General features: G+C 39.5%; 2 protein-coding genes across 4 annotated transcripts; both read right to left on the bottom strand.

Annotated features, from left to right (window-relative positions):
- Nucleotides 1-1,263: 1,263 nt before the first annotated feature.
- Nucleotides 1,264-1,881, bottom strand: LOC131254326 (uncharacterized). The gene has a single exon (XM_058255314.1). The coding sequence runs from the start codon at nt 1,879-1,881 to the stop codon at nt 1,264-1,266; it is 618 nt and encodes a 205-aa protein (XP_058111297.1).
- Nucleotides 1,882-3,316: 1,435 nt separating this feature from the next.
- On the bottom strand, nt 3,317-11,242 carry LOC131253484 (uncharacterized 38.1 kDa protein-like). Of its 3 annotated transcripts, XM_058254504.1 has the most exons (9): nt 11,026-11,239; nt 10,445-10,500; nt 9,624-9,738; nt 8,903-9,016; nt 8,303-8,490; nt 7,197-7,256; nt 6,962-7,121; nt 3,786-3,854; nt 3,317-3,708 (listed from the first exon to the last, which is right to left on the bottom strand). In XM_058254504.1, the coding sequence occupies exons 1-9, from the start codon at nt 11,173-11,175 to the stop codon at nt 3,610-3,612; spliced, it is 1,011 nt and encodes a 336-aa protein (XP_058110487.1). In that variant the 5' UTR covers nt 11,176-11,239; the 3' UTR covers nt 3,317-3,609. The 3 variants fall into 3 exon arrangements, with proteins under 3 accessions (XP_058110487.1, XP_058110488.1, XP_058110489.1); XM_058254505.1 differs by lacking the exon at nt 7,197-7,256 and having other exon boundaries at nt 11,026-11,240; XM_058254506.1 differs by lacking the exons at nt 9,624-9,738; nt 10,445-10,500 and having other exon boundaries at nt 11,026-11,242.
- Between the last annotated feature and the right edge of the window lie 10,021 nt (nt 11,243-21,263).

Here is a 21,263-nt window from a genome sequence, read left to right as displayed (position 1 = left end):
ATCAAAAAGTGGATCAAAGATCTACTATCTCAATTGCCTTAGCTGGACATCCTCTCAGATCAAGGGATGCATCTTGGGTGAGCTCTGGGAATGGATATACACTCTCCTTCTATCACAGACAGGACTCATATTATCACTTGGTGCAAACCCCCATTTGGATGGGTCAAATTGAATGTGAATGATTTAGCTAGGGGAAACCCGGGCGAGGGGGGTGGTGGCGGCATCTGTTGGGATCACCTGGGAAACTTTATCTTCGCTTTCCACAACAAATATGGCCCTGTCTCTAACACAGTTGCATAGGCCCGTGCTCTGGCTGATGGTCTTACCCATTGCAGAGATGGGGCTCTCCAACATCATTGCTGAGATGGATTCTCGAGTGATTTACGATGCGATTCTCAATCCTAACAAATCCAACAGCTAGAACATATGGTACCATTTGGGAATAATTCTACAACTTACCCAAGCCCTCAACATCTGTTTCTACTTCACATACAGGGAGGGTAACTCTATAGCCGACGGACTGACTAAATTGGTAAGAGCGGGGGGGCCCTGTTTTATGCAGATGTCTCCCTTCGCCTCATGTTGCGGGTGGTCTTTGCCATTTTTCCTGCCACATTCTCCTTGACTGTGTCCATCTCCTTCAATTTTGTGAGGCTTTCCTCAATTTTGGATGGAGGCTTTTGCCTATTAGTTCTTTTAGTAGCTGATTTCAGTGTCTGCTTCTTTTCTCTTCCTCTGTTTTTTCCATCTTTCCACATGATAGGTGTGGCCTATCTCTTTGTGGGGCCTGCCCGAATCTCCAACATGTGTACATTTTCCTTGATCAATATATACAATGCACTACCATTTATAAAAATAAAAATAAAATAAAAATAAAAATAAAAACATAATTGCAGTTTGAGGGTTAATATGGTAATTAACTTTCCCTAATGTTGGGAAATGGTTTTTAACTTGAAAAAATCCATCCCATACCTTAGCTAGACCCACCCCTTTTTTCTCAAAAAGAATTATATTCATAAAAAAAAAAAAAGGAGCTGTACAGAGATTGGAGGGCCTGCCAGCACAAAAAAATAGAGGCAGGCCCACAAATCAACCCAAGGCCACACTACCTACTACAACTCACGCAAGTATCCTAATCCTAGCTTGTTCAGGAAAAGGAGGCCTTTGATGAGGTCTAGAAGATCGAATATAGATTGAAAGAGACGGTGAGAATGGCAGCTACTACCTCTGCGGGCCAATCCATCGGCCACCACGTTAGCTTCTTTAGGGGGAGTAGGAGATTGAAACTTCCATGCTGGTCATGAGGGCTTTGATTCTGGCCCACCAATACCATAAAGCCCAAGAGATAGCCCCCTGCCTGTTTAAAGAATCAACCACCACCTTGGAGTCGCTTACCAGCTCCACTTTGTTGAATCCGAGATCTCTGCAAAGCGACAATCTTGCCCAAATTGCCTTTGTTTCAACCCTGCCATTTGATCCGAAACCATAGCCTGAGAAGAAGGCAAATAAGAAGTTCCTATCGCCACTCCTACCAACTCCGCCTCCTCTCGAGCTTCCCGGGTTGCCCAAGGCTGAACCATCAACATTCACTTTGATCCACCCAGGAGGAGGGCGAGTCCATTTGATCATGGCGACATGCCTTGGGATAATAACATTCCCGAGGAGGCCCAGGCTGTCCAGGGCCTTGGCAGATGTTCTTCTAACTGAGGGTTGGAGGGAGAGAAGGGGCGCAAGCACGTGGATCCAACGAGTCACTTTGGAGATTACCTTTAGAGCTGAGACTGCCACCCCATCCATGCGGTCTGTGTTTCTGGCCAGCCATATCTCCCAGAAAATAATCGATGGCGTGATGCCTGTGAGGGTGAGAAAATGATCTCTCATGGCTGCCAAAACCCACCAAGAAGAGTCTTGCTAATGGCCAAGATAGATCGTGTAATGCCAAAAAATCAGGCTGATTCAAGACTCACTTGGTTTTAAATTACACAAAAACCACTAAATCCTTGTGGTATGCCCTGAGCTTTCAAATACTGGGATTTTCAAGTAATCCTTTCATATTGATCAGGCACACCAAATGAATGGCTGGGAGGGTATATAAATATCAAGATGGGTCCTACATGAAACAATTGGTGGACATGGCATCCCAAATGCTTCATGTCGTATGGCGTAATTGAGTTTTGGATGATATAATTATCATCATCAAGCCTTACTCTAATTAATTAGGTTCGACTACATGAATCCTACTACACTATTCCACTCTATCAAGGGCCATACCTTTGGTTAGATCATAGGTCATCAAGTCTCAGTCGCACATTACCAAACCATTTAAGTTTACTTTCCCTGATCTCATTAGTGAAAGTACCCTCAAATGCATTCATGACTAATTCCATCTTTTCTTGTCTTACTACTCATCCATCTCGAAATCTTCATTTCAGCCACACATCCTATGGACATGTTGTTCCTTCGGGTGGCACACAACAATCACATAAAAACTCTAGAGACATCTCCTTTTCTACCATCTTGAGCAACGCCCTTCCAAATCTCTCCACTCTCACAAATTTTTGCCCCAAGATATCAAGAGTCGTCATATTCTTTGTTTTCATTCTTATTATGACTAAAATTGCTCCTATATACTTTGTTTTAATCCAACTAATTTTGAATCTTTTAGATTCTAAAGCACCCTTTCATAAATCTAACTTTGTATTTAAGCCTTCCCCATCTTGTCAGTCAAAACTATATCATCTGCATACACCATGGGATCTCTTCCTACAAATGCCTTGTTAACTTGTCCATAACTAATGCAAAAAGGTATGGGCTCAATGCCGATCCTTGGTGCAAGCCTACGGTAATTGGGAACTTACGGGCCGCACTAATGGCCCTCATACATATACATAATCATGCCAATATATCCTCTTGAAACTCCTTTCTTTCACAAGCATGAAGCATAGAGAGGATATGCTCGCCCACGTGATGATAAGCTCTTTGATAAGGGAAATCCTAACCCTTTGATCAGTGGCTTGTTAGTGAAACTATACGTCAAGATGTATTTCAACATCCACGTCTGGGTCTGAAGAGCCTGGCTTATTAAAAAAAAAAAAAAATGCCCCAGATTCAATAGACAAAGGGCCGAACATAACAAGGAGCTTTTCATCACGTGGGGCCCCTCGATTGTGATAAATTGACAATTATTATAGGAGATCTTTTGGGCATGCCTGTCCTTGATGGGCTCACCGATTGCGATAATCGTGATAATTAACAAAATAAATCTGTTACAATATAATTTCATTGAAGTTAAAAAGATTGAAATAAGATTTGAAGATGAAATGCAAAGTGCAACTACATATATTGTTGATTTGAAATTTCATGGTTCTAAACATGATTGCAATTAAGGAGATTGTTAGAAATAAACAATACACAAAAAACCAATATCAGTTCAGTCCTTTCTTGGTGTATGTTACGATGCTAAGTCCTTTGGATTTGAATCCTTTTGCTCTTTGGTTACTTACATTGACTTGATGTTACAACAAATTCTAAGACTGTTGATTATTAAACAAGGCCTGTGTAGTAGGATCAGGTCCATTGATTGAGGGACCTAAACCACATCATCACTTCTTACACGCCATTCCGTCTATCTTTCCTCCATTCCCATGGTTTTTCAGGATTTGATGAAGCCCATAATCCGACACGAGCAGCACGGGCCTCTTTTTCCCACTGACATGATTAATGTTAATATCAGACCATAGATTAGAGACTGATTTAGTAACTGATAATGAAATTAAGTGACTCACTAATGCAAATTCAGGACGTTGGTCATATGCAACGTAATGCCATGCAAGCCCTTTCTTTAACATAAATTCCTGTAGCCAATGAAGAACGGTAAAGTGAAAAGATTAGAACAAAGCATTTGGAGTTGGACCATCAGTCAGGTGAGGCCCTATTGTACCATATCCAAACCTGCCTAGGGGTCTTGGGTTTGAGGTCCCTGACTGGTTTGCAATTTGGTTCAGACACATTTGAGTGGGTTGGGTCCAAGTTCAGGTTCACGTCAAATAGGGGTATTTGTCTAATTGGCCCACCCGATGGATAGTTACACGTGTGCCACATTGGTACATGTGTCATGTGTTGACGAGCTTACACACATGTGAACTTACCATACCTCCAGCAATCCCTAGAATAATTAATATATAGAGAGATAAGAGAGAGGAATGCTCACCGGCGCACTAGTTCTCGCGGTAACTCATGAGAACTTTTTGAGAATTCATCTCTCATAATATAAGCCCAAAATCTGAACCGTCAACATGATGCAGCACCCCATGAAACCAGCAGTGCCCAACTTTTACCCTAATTCAAAACTTTGTTGGGCCATGGAAAAAGAGAGGCAAATCAAGGGAGAAAATTATTTCATTTTTCCATGGCCCACCGAAGTTTTGGATCAAGATAAAAGTTGGGCCTTGTGAGTTTCATGGGGTGTTGCATCACATGACGGTTCAGATTTTGCACTCATATAACAGGTGATGAGTTCTCAAAAAGTTCTTACAAGTTCCGGTATTACGAGTTCCAGTGAGAGTATAGGTGAGCATTCCTTGTGTGTGTGTGTGTGTGTGTGTGTGTGTGAGGGGGGGTTTTTTGCAATTTGGTTCAGACACGTTGAGTGGGTTAGGTCCAAGTTCAGGTGCACCTCAAACAAGGGCGTTTGTCTAATTGGCCCACCCAATGGATAGTTACACGCGTGCCAATTGGCACATGTGTCATAGGTTGACGTGCTTACACACATGTGAAATTACCATAACTCCGGCAATCACTAGAATAGTTAATATATAGAGAGAGAAGAGAGAGAATGCACACCAGGGCACTGGTTATCGTGAGAACTAATGAGAACTTTTTTAGAACTCACATCTCCTGTAATATGAACCCAAAATCTAAAGTCCACGTGATGCAGCACCCCATGAAACCAGCAGGGCCTAACTTTTACCCTAATTCAAAACTTTGGTGGGCCATGGAAAAAGAAAAAGGCAAATCGAGGGAGAAAATTATTTCAAGTTTCCATGGCCCACCAAGGTTTTGGATCAGGATAAAAGTTGGGCCCTGTGAGTTTCATGAGGTGCTGCATCACATGATGGTTCAGATTTTGCACTCATATCACGGGTGATGAGTTCTCAAAAAGTTCTTACTAGTTCCGGTGAGAGTATAGGTGAGCATTCCACACTGTGTGTGTGAGAGTCTGAGAGATAAATGATACTATGAGGTCAACCTCATGAGAACTTCCCACGAGGTTGAGTTGAATGGGCCCCTCCATGATATGTGTTGAATATCTACCCCATCAATCAGATGCACCATTCCATGATGGGCCACAAGCTTAAAAATCAAGTCAATCAATGACTTGGGTGGGCCACACCACATACTACAGTTGAGAGGGATTACCCTCCCATTAAAACATTCATAATCATTTATTGGGCCCACCAAGATGTGATCCACAAATCCAGACCATCCATTGTGTGTGTCCCACTTGGATGAGGCCATCTGAGTTCCATATAGGGCTGATTATTGGGATATCCCATAACCTAAAGGGGACCCATCAAATGCAAGGTGTTGATGTTCAGCACACATCACGGTAGGGCCCACACAGCTCGAACTCATAGGAAGTTCCCATTAGATCGACCTCATAGCATCATTTCCATATATCCTTGACCTCGTTGTATAGTCGACCTCATAGGATCCTTACTCTTACTCCGGTGGTAGACTCTCAAGAGCTTCAACACCTGGACAAGGGTTCGAGTATCCATAGGTGGTGAAATCCCACTACGGTGTGAGTGTGTAGGGTGTGTGTGTGTGCATGTGTTGAAAAAAAAGTTCTATATATATATATAAAACTTAGGTGGGACATGCATCTGGTGGATCTCTTTTAGGTTATGGGATATGCCAAAAATCAGGCGTATATGGAACTTAGGTGAGCCATTCCATCTAAAACCATGTGAAGACATGCATAAAACATATAAAAGCACTTGGTGGGGCCCACCTGAAATTTGTATGCGGCTGAAACTTGGTCTAACCCCTCATCCAAGTGGAACAAACACAATGGATGGGCTGGATTTGTGAACCACATGTCGGTGGGCCCAACAAATGATTATGAATGTTTTAATGGGAGGGTAACCTCTCTCAACCATTGTATGTGGTGTGGCCCACCCGAGTCATGGATTGACTTGATTTTTAAGCCCGACGTCCACCATGGAATGGTGCATCTAACTAATGGGGTAAGATGTTCGACACCATCACAGTGGAGCCCACACGGCTCAACCTCATAGGAAGTTCCCATGAGGTTGACCTCATAGTACCATTTCCCATATGTATATTTCTATTTATCATCTTTCACCTTTAAATTAGAAATGAGAATTGTTTTCCTCGTGCCCTTGATTTATGAGGCATGGTTAGTAAAACTTCATTTTAAACTCACATGTATTTTGATAAAAGAACTTGTATAATTGATTCAAAAAATTAAAATCGGTACATCTCAGAAGGTCGACCAAAAAACTTATTTTCTGGGGCAAAATAAATTAAATACATTTAACAAAATATTTTATTCAAAAACTTTGTTTAAAAATAGAGATTGGTGGTCATCACCCACGGATAGAATTGGGTAGAAGGTGATCATTTTTAATAGAGGCAGATCAATTTGTATGGCGAATCTTGAGAAGGAAGGATTTCAGATAACCCACTATTTGATTATCTCTTACACATAAAAATTTTAATATATAATTTTAATTAAAGTTTTATTTTAATCTATAATACACACATGCACATATATAACCATTTTTCTCTATTTTTTTTAAGTTGAAACTGTTTTTTAACTAACTATTTTTGAAATACTTCCACATCAACACTTGATATTTCAGTTTTCCATCAAAGTATGATTTATGGTGTTGATATTTCAGTTTTCCGTCACAGTATGATTTATTGAGAATCTTACCTGCACAAATGTACCATTGCAATATACATCACCAACGGATCTATTATAGCGGTCTTCACCGTAAATGCAGACTTTCAAACTCTTCCCTTGAACCAGTTTAACTAGTTCTTCCTTTGCTTGCTTTCCGAAAGGCATCGCACTCTCCGGCGCGTCAATTCCCCTGCAGGACACTTGCAAGTTAGAAACTATTAAGTATTTTTTGGAGCCCATCAAAAGCATTGGACAGTAAGCTTACCTTAACCTAATTCGATACTTTCGCGCGAGAATATCATCATTATTTGGACCATTTATGACTCTGTAAGTGAAAAGAAGAAGAATATCAAACAGATGCTAATGATATTTGAATTGTTAGTAGGGTTAGCAATGGGCCTAGGTTGGTCTACTGAGTTTTGAAGAGTAGCCCAGCACTTGCAAGCTTGGGCCTGGGCATGTTCCTAGGATACTAAATAAACTGGCTTTATTGATCAAGGATGGCCCACTATGGGCTGATTGAAATTTCATTTATCTTTTACCCATACTGACCAAACATGGCCCATTATCACTAGTGTTACTTAGTCATGTTAGAGTAGATTAGAATAATCTTTCTATAAGATTTTCTTTTATGTTGAGATATGTATCTATTAAGATTTCTACATCTCTGATATCTTTCTCCTCTTCTATATTTTCCTGTTATTCTAGTGAAATAAACTAATTACATTGCGGATTCCACGATATAGCCTTTTGTGGTTTAACATGATATTACTCCTATTATTCTCAATGAAATAAATACATTATAGTTTTCATAAAGTCTCTCATGCTTTAACAAGGCACATGGCATGGATGCCTTAGTGTCGAGTGTCCAAAAGTGTCCGGCACAATACACTCCAAAAATCTAAGTAATGGTAACACTTCCGAACGCAAATAAATAATATTTTAATTACATAAAATTAGTACAATAACATACCTTTAAACCATAATAAAAATAAAATACAACAATTGAAACATTTTCTTTTTCTTTTTTCCTTCGATAGGTAAGCTAGGCTTGAATGTAAGAACTCCATGTTGAAACACAACAACCAAAACATTGAAAATAAAGAAAATTCAAAATCGTATTTGCATAGTTCTTATAAAATTCAATTACTTGAAATTTAAACTGATAACATATCAACTAACAAAACATCGAAAACCATACGCAGCCACCTCAATAAATAGTTTTTAGTGCGGACGATACTCGGACTGATAATGAACTACAGAACCCCACAATATAAGGCCAGAAGTGGCAATTAGATGAAATCCCAGAAAGTAGAAATGTCTCATGACAGTGGAATTGAAGATCATATAACAAATTGTGTGTTGAATTACCTATATCCTGCATCAACAATGTTCTTCTGAAGCGCATCTGCTTCGGCATAGTTTTTCACTGCCCGTGCTTTGGATCTTCGAATTGCGTATTCATGTACTTCTATAGGAACATTAGCTGACTCCCTTGGATCCCTTGTATCCACATACACTGTAATCCCATCTCCATCTGCAACAGCTTTAGCATCCACCTGATACCAATACAATTTATCTCGACCAAAAAAAAAAAAAAAAAAACTTCTTATGATTTTTTCTAATCCCAAGCATTTGGGACATGCAGCTGTGCATTAGATGGGCCCCACCATAAACAACCTTCGCTCAAGATCATGCGAATAAACTCATTGGTGACCACATATGAAAAAATATAATGGATGGGCAGTTTTAAAATTTTCCAGGTGTTTCACTCAATGTATGATGGATGGCCTAACTGGTCAGTTGCACAAGCCTGATGTTGAGGACAGGTCATGTACATGTTGGGGCCCACCTGATGCATTGTCCCAGATGTCTCACACACCTGTGTGTGTAATGTCATGCATGGTCTTGGTACAGCTCATCTATTTTAGCTTGATTTCGGGACTAATGAATAAAAATGGAGTATCTCACTGGAAGTGTGTGGAGCTCGAACTTCCAATGTTGCGGCTGGTATGCTGGAGTGCTTGAAGTTTCAACTTCAACAAGAGCGTGGGGAAGAGGGAGACCATAGAAGGCCAGAAGACCCTAAAACAATGCATACCCTTCATGAGAAATATGACAGAAATAATGAAAAGATGATTTACATGATGCCTGATTATCATTTGACAGTTCATGTCGATGGTGATTCATGGCTTTAGCCATCCAATCTACAATGGACAATAGAAACAGATGGTCCACATTTAATGGGATGATTAAGGCCATCCGATGCTCACATTTTTCAGGCAATCCTAACCACTGCAAGTCACACCATATAAGAATTTGGAGCTAGTATAGCAAATGGGCTAGGCTAGGCTCATTAATTAGAAGCATCAGAATGGGTCCAGATCTAGCTCATGATCCAAGTAATCAGACTCAGCAGGCCAGACCCACTCTACAAACACTCAGCCACCAAGTTACAGAAGCCCAGGTCTACCTTAATTCATTATCAGGTTTAAAACTTGGGCCTTGTCCAACCGATGGATGTCCGGGCTCAGATCGAATTTAGCCATACTCAAGATGGGTTGGGTCAGTGTGGCCCATTTATCACCCCACTTAGTTTATTAGGCCCAGCGAAATGCCTCTTGATTGGACGATCTCGATTTCATCTGGGAGAATTATAAAAATTAGGGGTGGATGTTGATACTGTAAGTACCTCTACATCAGCTTTTTTATGCTTCTTCAAGGTCTGTGTAATAAGCTTAGCTGCATCTTCAGGTGTTTTTGGTGGGGGTTTGGCTTCCTTCCATGCTTGATGAAGTTTCTTGTACCTTTCCTCATTAACATAACCATATAAATCAATCAAATCAGTATATTATAAATTACTCTTAAAGTAGTAGTGAATTCATCATCACCATTTCATACAAAGGAATTTTTATTTATTTTTTTTCATTACTTCTAAAAGCTACATTACTTCTAAAAGCTATTTATAGAAATTGCTTAATCATTTAATCACGAACATTAACCGTGAGATGATGGAGTTGAAGTGAGACATGAAGAATGGAATTTTTGGCTAAGGCCACACTTGTGCAAGGACCAACCATGCTTTATGGATTCCTTGGACCAAAAATAACAGTGCCCCACTCATCACGTGGACCCCATTGGCTTAGCCCAACTGATCAGTTAGCCTGTCTAATTTTTGGGGCACAAGATATGAATGGTGTATCCCATCCGCTGTTGTACAGCAGAGATATTGCTTACATTTAACTCATTTTTAAGGTCTTGATAAGAAAAGATGAAAAATCAACCTAGCCTAAGCTTAAAAATATTAACTACAAGTAAAGAAATTTGAGTTTATGTGCGTTTTCGTGAAGCCTCTTCCTCAAAAATTACACTGAGAAGCATTTTCTTAGATGCTTCAGACATCCTATTGATCGTGCGGCTGTGGAATTGTCTCAAACTGTAATCCAAGTGGGCCATTTCCTTTCCCAGTAATACAACAAAAAGAATGAAAAAAAAAAAAAAAAAGCGTAGTACCAGTTAGCTTGAGCCTTCTTCGATGACACAACATGTTGACTCAGCCCTTGGGGAACCTTCAATCAAGAAACTTAAAAAGATCAATCATCCATAGAAAAAGGAGAGTGAAATTTTTGATAAGATGGTCTAAGATATGTAAATTATGTTGAGTTTTGTGAAGTTATTGAGTTCAGTCAAGTTTTTCTGGAGTTCGTACCGATTCATGACCAGATCAAGTTCTTTTTCTCCCCCAAACCATTGTAGAATCTTGTCAAATTGAGTCGATTCAATCGAGTTGAATTTTTTCGAGTTTTGAGTAGCCCATTTCCCAGAAATGGCCAAAACCAAAATCTCTGGTAGGCCGAGCTCATCGGCCTGCGGCGAAGCGGAAATTCATAACATATTCATTTGGATTTCATTTTTCGTGCCACCCCAAATGCTCGGCGATCTCAAAATGAGATGGCCCACCAGCCGCCGCTGGCCAATTCAGTTAAATTTCAATTTGGGGTACATCCAAACGCATGCTAATATTTAAATAACAATCAAAGTACACAAATTCTCAATTAGTATTCTGATTTTGGTGATCATGATGATTAAATTACCTGAGATGTGATGTCGAATTGGAAGAGATCGTGGGCGAGAGCAGATACACCGACGGTGGAGATGGTGACTCCATGTGGGCCCAAAGAATCAGGCTCATCAGACTGGGGCTTGCAACATCCGCCATAGAGAAATCTAAGGGCGTTTCCCATTTCAAAGAGGAAGCTTCGTAGAAGAAGGAAGAAAATAGAGTTTGTTAGAAGAGGAGAGAAACAGCTCCTTTGTGTACAAGGGAAAGGACCGATAGGAAGAGGAGTGACAAGTGGCATTATTTTATTGGCTGTTGCGAGCATTTATTTTAGTGCTTACAGCCTACAGTGCTCAAGATCCAAAGTTGGGGTGATGGGTGAAATGTATCATGTCAATGTCCGTTTAGAGGCGGATTAGACATGGATTGTCTTGGAGTCAGAACCTAGGTGGGGCCCACCATGATGTCTGTGAGAAATCTACCCCGTCCATCCGTTTTTGCAGATCATGTTTGGATGTGAAACCAAAAATTAGACTGACCAAAATCTCAAGTCAGCTACACAACAGTAAACGGTGAGGATTGAACGATTACGTTGAACATTCGTGGGGCAACGAAAGTAATGGATCAGGCTAATGCTTTTGTTCTTTCATTATATCCCTTTGGGAATGACCTTATGAACGGTTTGGATGGCATATTAACATGATAGTGGACCCCAGTAAGGTTTCAATGGTAGTCATTTCCCTCCCCACTTTTTCCTGTGGTGTGGCCCACATGAGTTCGGATATGCCTCATTCTGAGTTGTAAATTCTAACATAATCTGGAAAAACGGATGGACTGGGTAGATTTATCACAGACATCATGGTGGGGGCCAACTAGGTTGGGACCGCGGAACTGGTAAGGGGTCGCAGGCAATCTGCGTCGGTTTGGTTTGGTTTGTACTAGGGACGGTATGGCGTCCTGCTGAACTACCTGAATCCTTGTCTTCCAAGGACCTGAAATGTGCGTGTGGATCGTTTATGCTGATCGTAGCCGTTCAAGATGTGGGACCCTCAAGTTTATCTGTTAAATTTGTCTCTTTGGGTAATATTAGATTGAATGTGAACCGCTGATTATTTTTATCTAACTCCACGTGTTTCTCACTGATTGTACGGTTAGGACTATTGATCTGCAATTCGACCAGGTAGGTGGGGCCCACAACTATGATTGAGATTATTTGCGGGACACCCACTCAGGTGGGTTCCCTACATTGGCATTTGAGATGGGTTTTGGTTGTGCCTAAATTGGAACCTGTACCATTATTTCAACACTAACCTTAGGTACAATGAGTTAGAAATATCCTGGATTAGAAATTCTAAATTTGAAATTCAAATTTAATTACCTGTTTGTCAAATCTGAAGTCTAAAGTCTGAATCTGAAATCCAAAGCCTGAATCTAAAATCTAAAAGCTGAATTTGAAAGCTGAAGTCAAAAAACTTGTTTGGTAATTATGGATGAAGTCCGAAAATTAGATATTGAATTTGAAACAACTTACTTGTTAACAAACATCGAAAATGTCTAAAATACATTAATTTAATGCATTTGCCCCTATCTTCTATTTGGAAATGTTTTACATTATAAAGAAATTATTTTTTATTAAATGAGAATAAAATTATTCTATTTAATTTCAATAAACTAAAGTACTTAAGAAAAAAAAATTAAAATATCATTATTCCTATATTAAAATAAATGGATAAAATATCATCATTCATAATTTTTTTTAAAAAAAAAAAAAGAAAAAAAGATAAATTCCTTATGTTGCCCCACGAATATTTCAAATCAGGATGTTCAATCCTCACATTTTGGGCTCACTTGATTATCGGGTCCACCTTATTTTTAGTCTCATGTTCTAAAATAAACTCACAAAACCGATGGGCAAAGTGGATTTCTCACAAACATGAAGGTGGGCCCACCTATGTTTCTAGCACAGGGAATTCTGCAAGAGGCTTTAGTGATAAATCTGGCATATAGACGTCGCATGAAGTTCCAATGCAAGGATTTTGGGTGGGGCCCACTGTGATGTTTGTGAGAAATCCAACACGTCCATCCATTTTTCGAGCTCATTTTAGCACATTCAACCAGAATGAGGAGTATCCAAAACTCATGTAAGCCTTACGAGATGAGATGAAACAGTAGGAAAAGGAATGCCTACCGTTGAAACCTTCCTAAACTCCACCTTGATGTTTAAATTCCATCCAAATTGTTTACAAGGTCATTTTGATTGAGATGAAGTGAAAACACCTTAAACTTAAACCTATACAAAACTTTTGTGGCCATATAAATGTTTCAACGGTGGTCACAAAATCCCCACTATTTCCTATCATGTGGCCCATTTAAGTTTTGGATACATCTTATTTCCTATCATGTGGCTTATTCAACACTGTAGATTCAGGCTTTAGACTTTAGATTTAACAAACGTGGCCCAAGTCATGCCCTTAAAAAGTTTTTAATGGTAGACACTCATTTAACACTGTTTCCTGTAATGTGGTCCACTTGAGATCGGGATATACCTCATTTTTGGTCTCATACAGTAAAATGATCTAGCAAAATAGATGGACAGCATGGATGAAACAAATACATCATTTTGGGGCCCACATAGCACTGTCCACCAGCCATTGGCCGGTGGCAGGGGAGTAGTCCATCCGTTTCCCGAATTGGTTGTTGTAACACACACCTAGAGGTGGCCATTTGTTATCCGATCAGACCCGATCCGGCCCGTTCCGAACAAAACCGACGGCCAAGATCAGGCCTGATCGGGTTTGAATGTTCAGATCCGTTTGATTTTCGGGTTGGGTCCGGATAGACCTCTATCCGAACCAACCCGACCCGTATACCCGAACCGAAGAGACCCAACCCGAACAGAACAGACCCGACCCAGGTGAGCAGGCAGTATAAATTAAAATTTTATTTTATTTTCTTACCCTAACTTTCTCTTTCCCCTCTTCTTACCCTACCCGTTTTTACAGCGACTCTCCCTTCACGGTAAATATGTGTTTCATCCATTCCGTTCATCCATTTTACAGATCATTCCACGGCTTTATACAAAAAAATGATAGGGATATAAATATCAGGTGGACCACACCACAGGAAAACAATAATAATTAGATATCCACCATTATAATCCTCCAAAGGCCCACTGTACTGTTTATTTGAAATCTAATCCGTTGATTAGGTCATAAGGACCCAGATGAAGGGAAATAATAAATATCAGCTTGATCAAAAACTTTTATGGCCTCCAAAACGTTTTTAATGGTTAATGTTCATTCAACACTGTTTCTTATAATGTGGTCCACTTGAGATTTCGATATATCTCATTTTTTTTTCTCATAACTAAAATGATCTATAAAAATAGATAGAGGGCATGGATGAAACAGATACATCATGCTGGGGCCCACAGAGCATCGACCACCAGTGGTCGGTGGCAAGGGGAGTAGCCGGTCTGTTTCTGGTACAGGGTACCAGCGTCTGGTGCACCTCGAGCTCTGAGTTGTACGAACTGTTCAAAGGAGATGAAAGTGATATGGCCCCACAGTAATGTATTTATTATATTTGCACCGTTAATATGTTTTTAGAGAAAATTGTAGAGAATTATGCAAAAAATAAACAATATCCAAAGATCATGTGGACTAGACCACAAATAACAGCAGAGAATGATTTTCACTGTTAAACAATTAATGTGGTCCACTTGATAGGTAGACCTGTCTTATTTTTCGTCTCAAGTCTTAACAAACAAGTGCTCGCCAAATGGATGAACGGTTTGGATATAACATATCCCCTGTGATCAGACCCACGGAACTCATAAAGGTCAATAAAATATTGATTACACCAGACGTTGTGCTTGCGTGAAAGGCAAGCTACTGCCATCTTGTCAAAAGTTAAATTCCAGTAAAAGTATTTATACGGTAGATTGTAATCTTTCAGAGCCATGTGGGGCCCAACTTGATGTATGTATTTTATCTGAGCCGTTTATCCATTTTGAAATATTATTTTAGACAATGGGCACAAAAATTTAGTATATTAAAGACTGAAGTGGACCACATCAAATGAAATAGTTAAATTGACGTTCATACTATCTGAATCGTACCCAACCCGATCCAACTCGGTTTCCCTGACCGAGTCAGACTCGGATCGGGTCTGGCCAATCATGCATCGGATTTGTCCGAGCTGATGACCCGGATTGAGTCTCGAATCGGATCAGGTTTGAGTCAGGCCTTTAGGATTTCGGATAGGATCGGGTTGGACGTAATCCGTTCCGATCCGGACCGTTGCCCAGCTCCACACACACCAGCTATAGCTGGTGTATTGACATGAGCAAGTTCTGTGGGTCCCATCATGAGGTATTTGTTATATCCAAACCACCCATAACTTTTTTGAGCTCGTCGTAAGTCTTGAGCCGAAAAATAAGACAGATCCAAAAATAAACTAGACCACACTGCAAAAAGCAATGGGGGATTGAACGTCTACCATTGAAAACCTTTTGGGGGTCATAGAAGGTTTTGGATCAAGGGGATATTATTCATTTTTTAGTTAATACTCTAAAATAATCTCGAAAATTTGTTCAACGGTGTGGATATAATAAATACATCATTATAAGGCCATGTAACTTTGATCTCCTTTAAACCGTTCGTACAACTGGGAGAGCGAGTAGCGTCCGATGGAGATTTCCTGTGAAAGCTTTTCGCAGGAAGTTCCTGCACTGGGAACCCAAGTGGGGCCCATTGTCATATTTGTGAGAAATCCTCTCTGTCCATCCGTTTTTTTTTTTAGTTCATTTTAGGATATGAGGCCAAAAATGAACCGTATCCAATGCTTAAGTGGGCCGAAAATGTGATAATTGAATGTCCATAGTTGAAATATTTGCCAAAAAAGTTTTGAATCATACTATTATTTGTGTTTTTAGTTCATCTCAGCACAAATGACGTTATTAAGAGTATGGATGGCATGTAAACATCACTGTCGAACCTAGGGAGGTTTCAAAGGTAGAAATTTCCGTAACCACCTTTTCCTTTAGTACGGCCCATTTGAGTATTGTATCCTGCTCAATTTTGATTTCTTCTCCTAAAATGAGCTCACAAAACGGATGGACAGAGTGAATTTCTGAAAAGCATCATGGTGGACCCCACCAAAGTTTCAAGCGCAGGAACTTCATGTGAAAGGCTTTCGCAAGAAATCCGCGTCCAGGAGTGTCGGCGTTGCGTCTTCGCACGACATGCATCGGAAACGGATTGGCTACTCCCCTGACATTTCAGTGCTCCGTGGGCCCTACTATGATGTATGTGTTTCATCCATTGCGTCCATCTATTTTTACAGATCATTTTACAGTTTGAGACAAAAAATGAGTATATCCCAATCTCAAGTGGACCACATTACAGGAAACAGAGTTGAATGAGCGTTGACTATTAAAAACATTTTGGGGGCCATAAAAGTTTTGGATCAAGCTGATTTTCGTTTTTTCCCTTCATTTGGGCCTGTATGACCTAATCAACATATTAGATGTCAAATAAGTACAGTGGGCTTTAGGAGGATTTTATGGTGGATATCCAATCACTATTGTTTTCATGTGGTGTGGTCCACCTGAGATTTATATCCCTCTCATTTTTAGAATAAATCCCTAAATTGATCTTTAAAAATGGATGAACGAAATGGATGAAACACATACATCATGGTGGGGCCCACAAAGCACCAACCACGAGCCACGAGGATGGTGCATGGGAGTAGCCAATCGGTAGTATGTTAAAAGGTGTAATTTTGGAAGTAAAAATTTTTGTTTAATAAAAAATTAACTCGTTCACCATTAAGCCAGACTCCTATTATGGAAATAATTCAATGAAAAACCACTTAGCGCTTTCCTTCTTCAGCGTTAACAACACATTGACAAACACCACTAAACACAGAACATTTTCCCAATTCCGCGTTAAGTGCAAAAATTCAGCGTTAACAAACAGGCCCTAAATCAACTGTAATATCCTTTACATATCTAATATTTAACATGATGATTGTAATAAACCCATTGAAATGTATACTTTGGCTAAAAATGATGAAATTCTAAGTCTTAGAGGCCTCGAGTATAAGATTAGGATCACATCTAAGTAACTAACCAACAATTTTCAGCCTTGCTTTACATAGATAATGTTTAAACTGTGTAGATCATCCTATTGAAGTAAGTTTAGTGACGCAATTGATAATATGATTATTTTGGGATATCATCAGTGGGCCACATGCCCAATAGATTTGTAGGCTATTTACACGCACCCCTCAACTCACACCATAGTGAGATTTCACCACTTATGGGTACTCAAACCCCAGACCTCATGTTGAAACTCCATAGCATGGGTCATTCAAAACCATGGCCCACTTTTGGAAATAGCAAATTGATGCTAATGAAATCCATAGCATGTGTGGTGTAACCATGGCAGTTGGCACACATATTCCTTGTTCACTGCATAATCAGGGTGATTAAAGTCCATGTGCAATCCAGAGTCTAGAGTGGGACTTGTCCTTCGGCCTACTGTAACAGTGGGGCCCATATTTTGAAATAAAGGGATGTTGAACACAGAAAGAACGGTTGATGGTAGGGTAGGAAAGGGGATGTATGGCGTAAGAACAAGGCTAAGGCCTTTGGTACTTAAAAGTTTAAGACAGCCCCGTTTAAATTAAGAGGTCGTGCAGCTTCATTGGATCCGGCCCCGTAACTGTGGGGCCCACATTGATGTATATGACCTACATCCACGCCGTCCATGCGTTTTTAAACATCATTTTAGAATATTATACTAAAAAAGAAGCAGATAAAAATCTCAGGTGGACCACACCACCGAAACAGTAGGGATTAAATACTTACCATTAAAAACTTCTTAAGGGCCACTGGAATGTTTATTTGCCATCCAAACTGTTGATAACGTCAGAAAGATCTAGATAAAGGGACTATACAAATATCATCTTGATCTAGAACTTTTGTGGCCACAAAATTTTTAATAGTCAACCATGGCCGTTTCCTGTAGTGTGGTCCACCTGAAATTTGGATATGCTTCATTTTTTAGATCATGCTATAAAATAAGATGTAAAAATGGATGGACGGCGTGAATGTAAGATAAATACATTATGGTGGACCCCATTGTCAGGGATCCACCGAAGCCACGCCCAAATAAGGAGGCTTCAAAGCTTTGTAGGTTAACCCTTAACCTACAACAAGATGTGTGGAGCCCACCATTATGTGTACATGATATCCAATCCGTCCATCATGTGCGACCCATCATGTTGTCTTTTCTGGTGCCCCAAATTCGAGAGGATCCAAAACTCAGGTGGGCCACACCATAGGTAATGGTTGGGAGTTGGACAGAGACTCCCACCATTAAAACATTACAGATTGTATGTGGGGCCATCATGTGTTGAATATCCCATCCAATCCATCCAGAAGATGTGCCACAGTAATATTAATGTACACCACACCAAAAATCAAGCCATTCCAAAACACAGGTTGGCCATATATACCACATGATTTTATAGGCATTAGTCATAATTTTGCATGTTATGGCCCAACTAAGGGTTGGATGGGCCTTATTTTTGGAAGCTAAACATAGCATAAGGTGGCACAAATAATGAACGGATCGGATGTTATTTAAACATTATAGTGCGCCCCACACATCATATTGTAGATTAAGCTTGACCTGCAAAAACATATGGCATCCTTCACGCCCACCCAATTCTCGGCCGGAACTAGAGGCCTTTGAGGCGATAGCCAACTTTCTGGACAGATGGGGCCATATTTCAGTGATCCAGACGGTTCATCTGGTGGACCATAGAGTGCCTGCGTGACACTGCAAAATACACTACCTTAGGATAATCCTAGAGATCCTATTGTTGGCCAGCAAAATGAATGGCTAAAATTCAAAAATAGTCAACGATCCATATACCTAAGGTGGAATTTAACCGACCGATTGGATGAGATTGTTAGAGAGAGACGCCTTTTTGTCCATTACCTATCTATGGCAGGTAGAGCTGGGCATTGAGTTGAGTCGAACCAAGTTAGGGTTGACCCACTTGATCTAATTTTGAAATATGTCTGAGTTGAACTCTCGTCCCTATTAGATACCAAGTTCAACATGCCTAACTTGTTCTGATTCTAAGTTTGGCTTAAAGAATCATTCAATCGAATTTATGTTTTATTATTGTTTATGATTGATTTATCAGATATCTTCCAATTGGATAGAATAATAGTTCGATTTCAATCGAGTTATGAGGGTTAAATCAATAAATTAGCTATTATGGTTGTTATAAGTAGATTAATTTATGGATCTTTAGTATTTTATTATTTGTTTAAAATCTATTTTTACTTTGTTGGATGAAAAACTCAGATCAACCCTTTAGTTTAAATTAGTTTTAGCTATCTTCTCACCATTTTTCATGCGATACGATCTCAGTCTCACCAAGTAAAACTACATTGTAGCCTTGCACTTCGGGCTGTCAATCTTTTAGTTAGATCACTATTTGCTTTTGTTGTTGTTTGTGCTTTCTCTTAAGCACCAAGAAATCACTTAGTATATTTAATAATACCACAAAATGCTTGTTTTAACTCTATACTCTGTTTATTTATTAATTGAACTTGAGCTCAATGCCCCTTTTAATTTTTAGTGATTGCAAATGGGTATGGTCATGTTTGGTTGGTAATAAAATATGCTATCCTAGTTATAAACAAGGAGTTATTTAATATACTTTTGTAACACTCGATACCTAAGTACTTTTTATTTTATTTTATTTTTATATACACAACACCCACACCTCACACATTTATACACTCACACTATAGTGGGATTTCACCACAATAGGTACTTGAATTTATGACTTTATGTTGAAACTATCTTGAGGCATGAGTAAGGACCCAAATAGTAATGTTGGTTGAATAATTCTAGCCTTTGATTCATTATGCTTGTTTGTTGAAATAATATAGTTGGATTTTTTTTTCTTTTTCATTTTAGTTGTGTAACAAGCGCACATCAATCCCACGATCAAGTAATGAAATAATCTAATATTTTTTATTCAGCATGCAGCTAAATTAGTACTTATAATTTAAGTTATTTGCATTCTAAGTATGCAATTTCTAAGAATATGTGTACTGTCTATCACACTCTTTCATAGTATCAAAATTCTTATCTAAAAATTAAGTTGATGCGCGAGAGTCTTATGTTAGTTTAGCACAATTGCTAAGACGGTGGTGGCTCAAATTCTCTGTGGGCCCCACTATGATGTATGTGTTTTATCCACACCGTCAATCCATTTTTCCAGCTTATTTTATCGCATGAGCTCAAAATTGAATCATATACAAAGCTTAAGTGGACCACACTACAGAAAATAGTGGGGATAATGATGTCTACTGTTGAAACCTTCCTAAGGCCCCGTGATGTATTATTTGTCATCATGAAAGGAAAGTACACATATCAGCTTCATCCAAAACTTTTGTGGTCCCTCAATAATAGGCGTTTCATGTTATATGGTCCGCTTGAACCATGGATGTGCTTCAATTTTCTATTCATACCCCTAAGATGAGTTAGAAGAATGTATGGACAGAGCGGATAAACAACTATATTATGGTGGGCCCCACATAGTATCCACACTATGCCGCAATACACAATAAATGACTTAAACGCAATACACAATCCGCATTGAACGACTTCAACAATATGGGACGTGGATTTCCTGTGAAATTTGGCGATAAGCTCCTGTGCCTGGAAACTTAAGTGAGGCCCACATTGATGTTTGTGAGAAATCTACCCTGTCCAGTCATTTTGTGAGCTCATTTTAGGACTTGAGACCAAAAGTGAGAGGATCCCAGACTCAAGTGGGTCACATTAAAGGAAAAAGTGGGTGGGGAGATTCCTAACGTCGAAACCTTCATAGGTCAACAATGATGTTTACATACCATCCATACCCTTCATAACGTCATTCCTACCAGGATGAACTAAATACACAAATATTAAAATGATTCAAAACTTTTGTGGCATCACAAATACTTCAACTGTGGATGTTCAATCCTCATGCTTTTGGCCCACTTGAGTCTTGGATCCTGCTCACTTTTGGTTTCTACTCCTAAAATGACGTCACAAAATAGCTGGGTAGATTTCTCACAAATATCATGGTGGGTGAAATGCTTTTGTAGGAAATCTGAGTTGAAAAATCCTTTTTGTAGGATATTTCTGCGCTGCGCTAGAAACCTAGGTGGGCCACCATAATGTTTATGAGAAA

The sequence above is a fragment of the Magnolia sinica genome, chromosome 8 (assembly GCF_029962835.1).
Source record: "Magnolia sinica isolate HGM2019 chromosome 8, MsV1, whole genome shotgun sequence".
Taxonomy (NCBI): Eukaryota; Viridiplantae; Streptophyta; class Magnoliopsida; order Magnoliales; family Magnoliaceae; genus Magnolia; species Magnolia sinica.
Note: the sequence above shows the minus strand (reverse complement) of the source record. Positions and strands in the feature narration are given on the sequence as shown.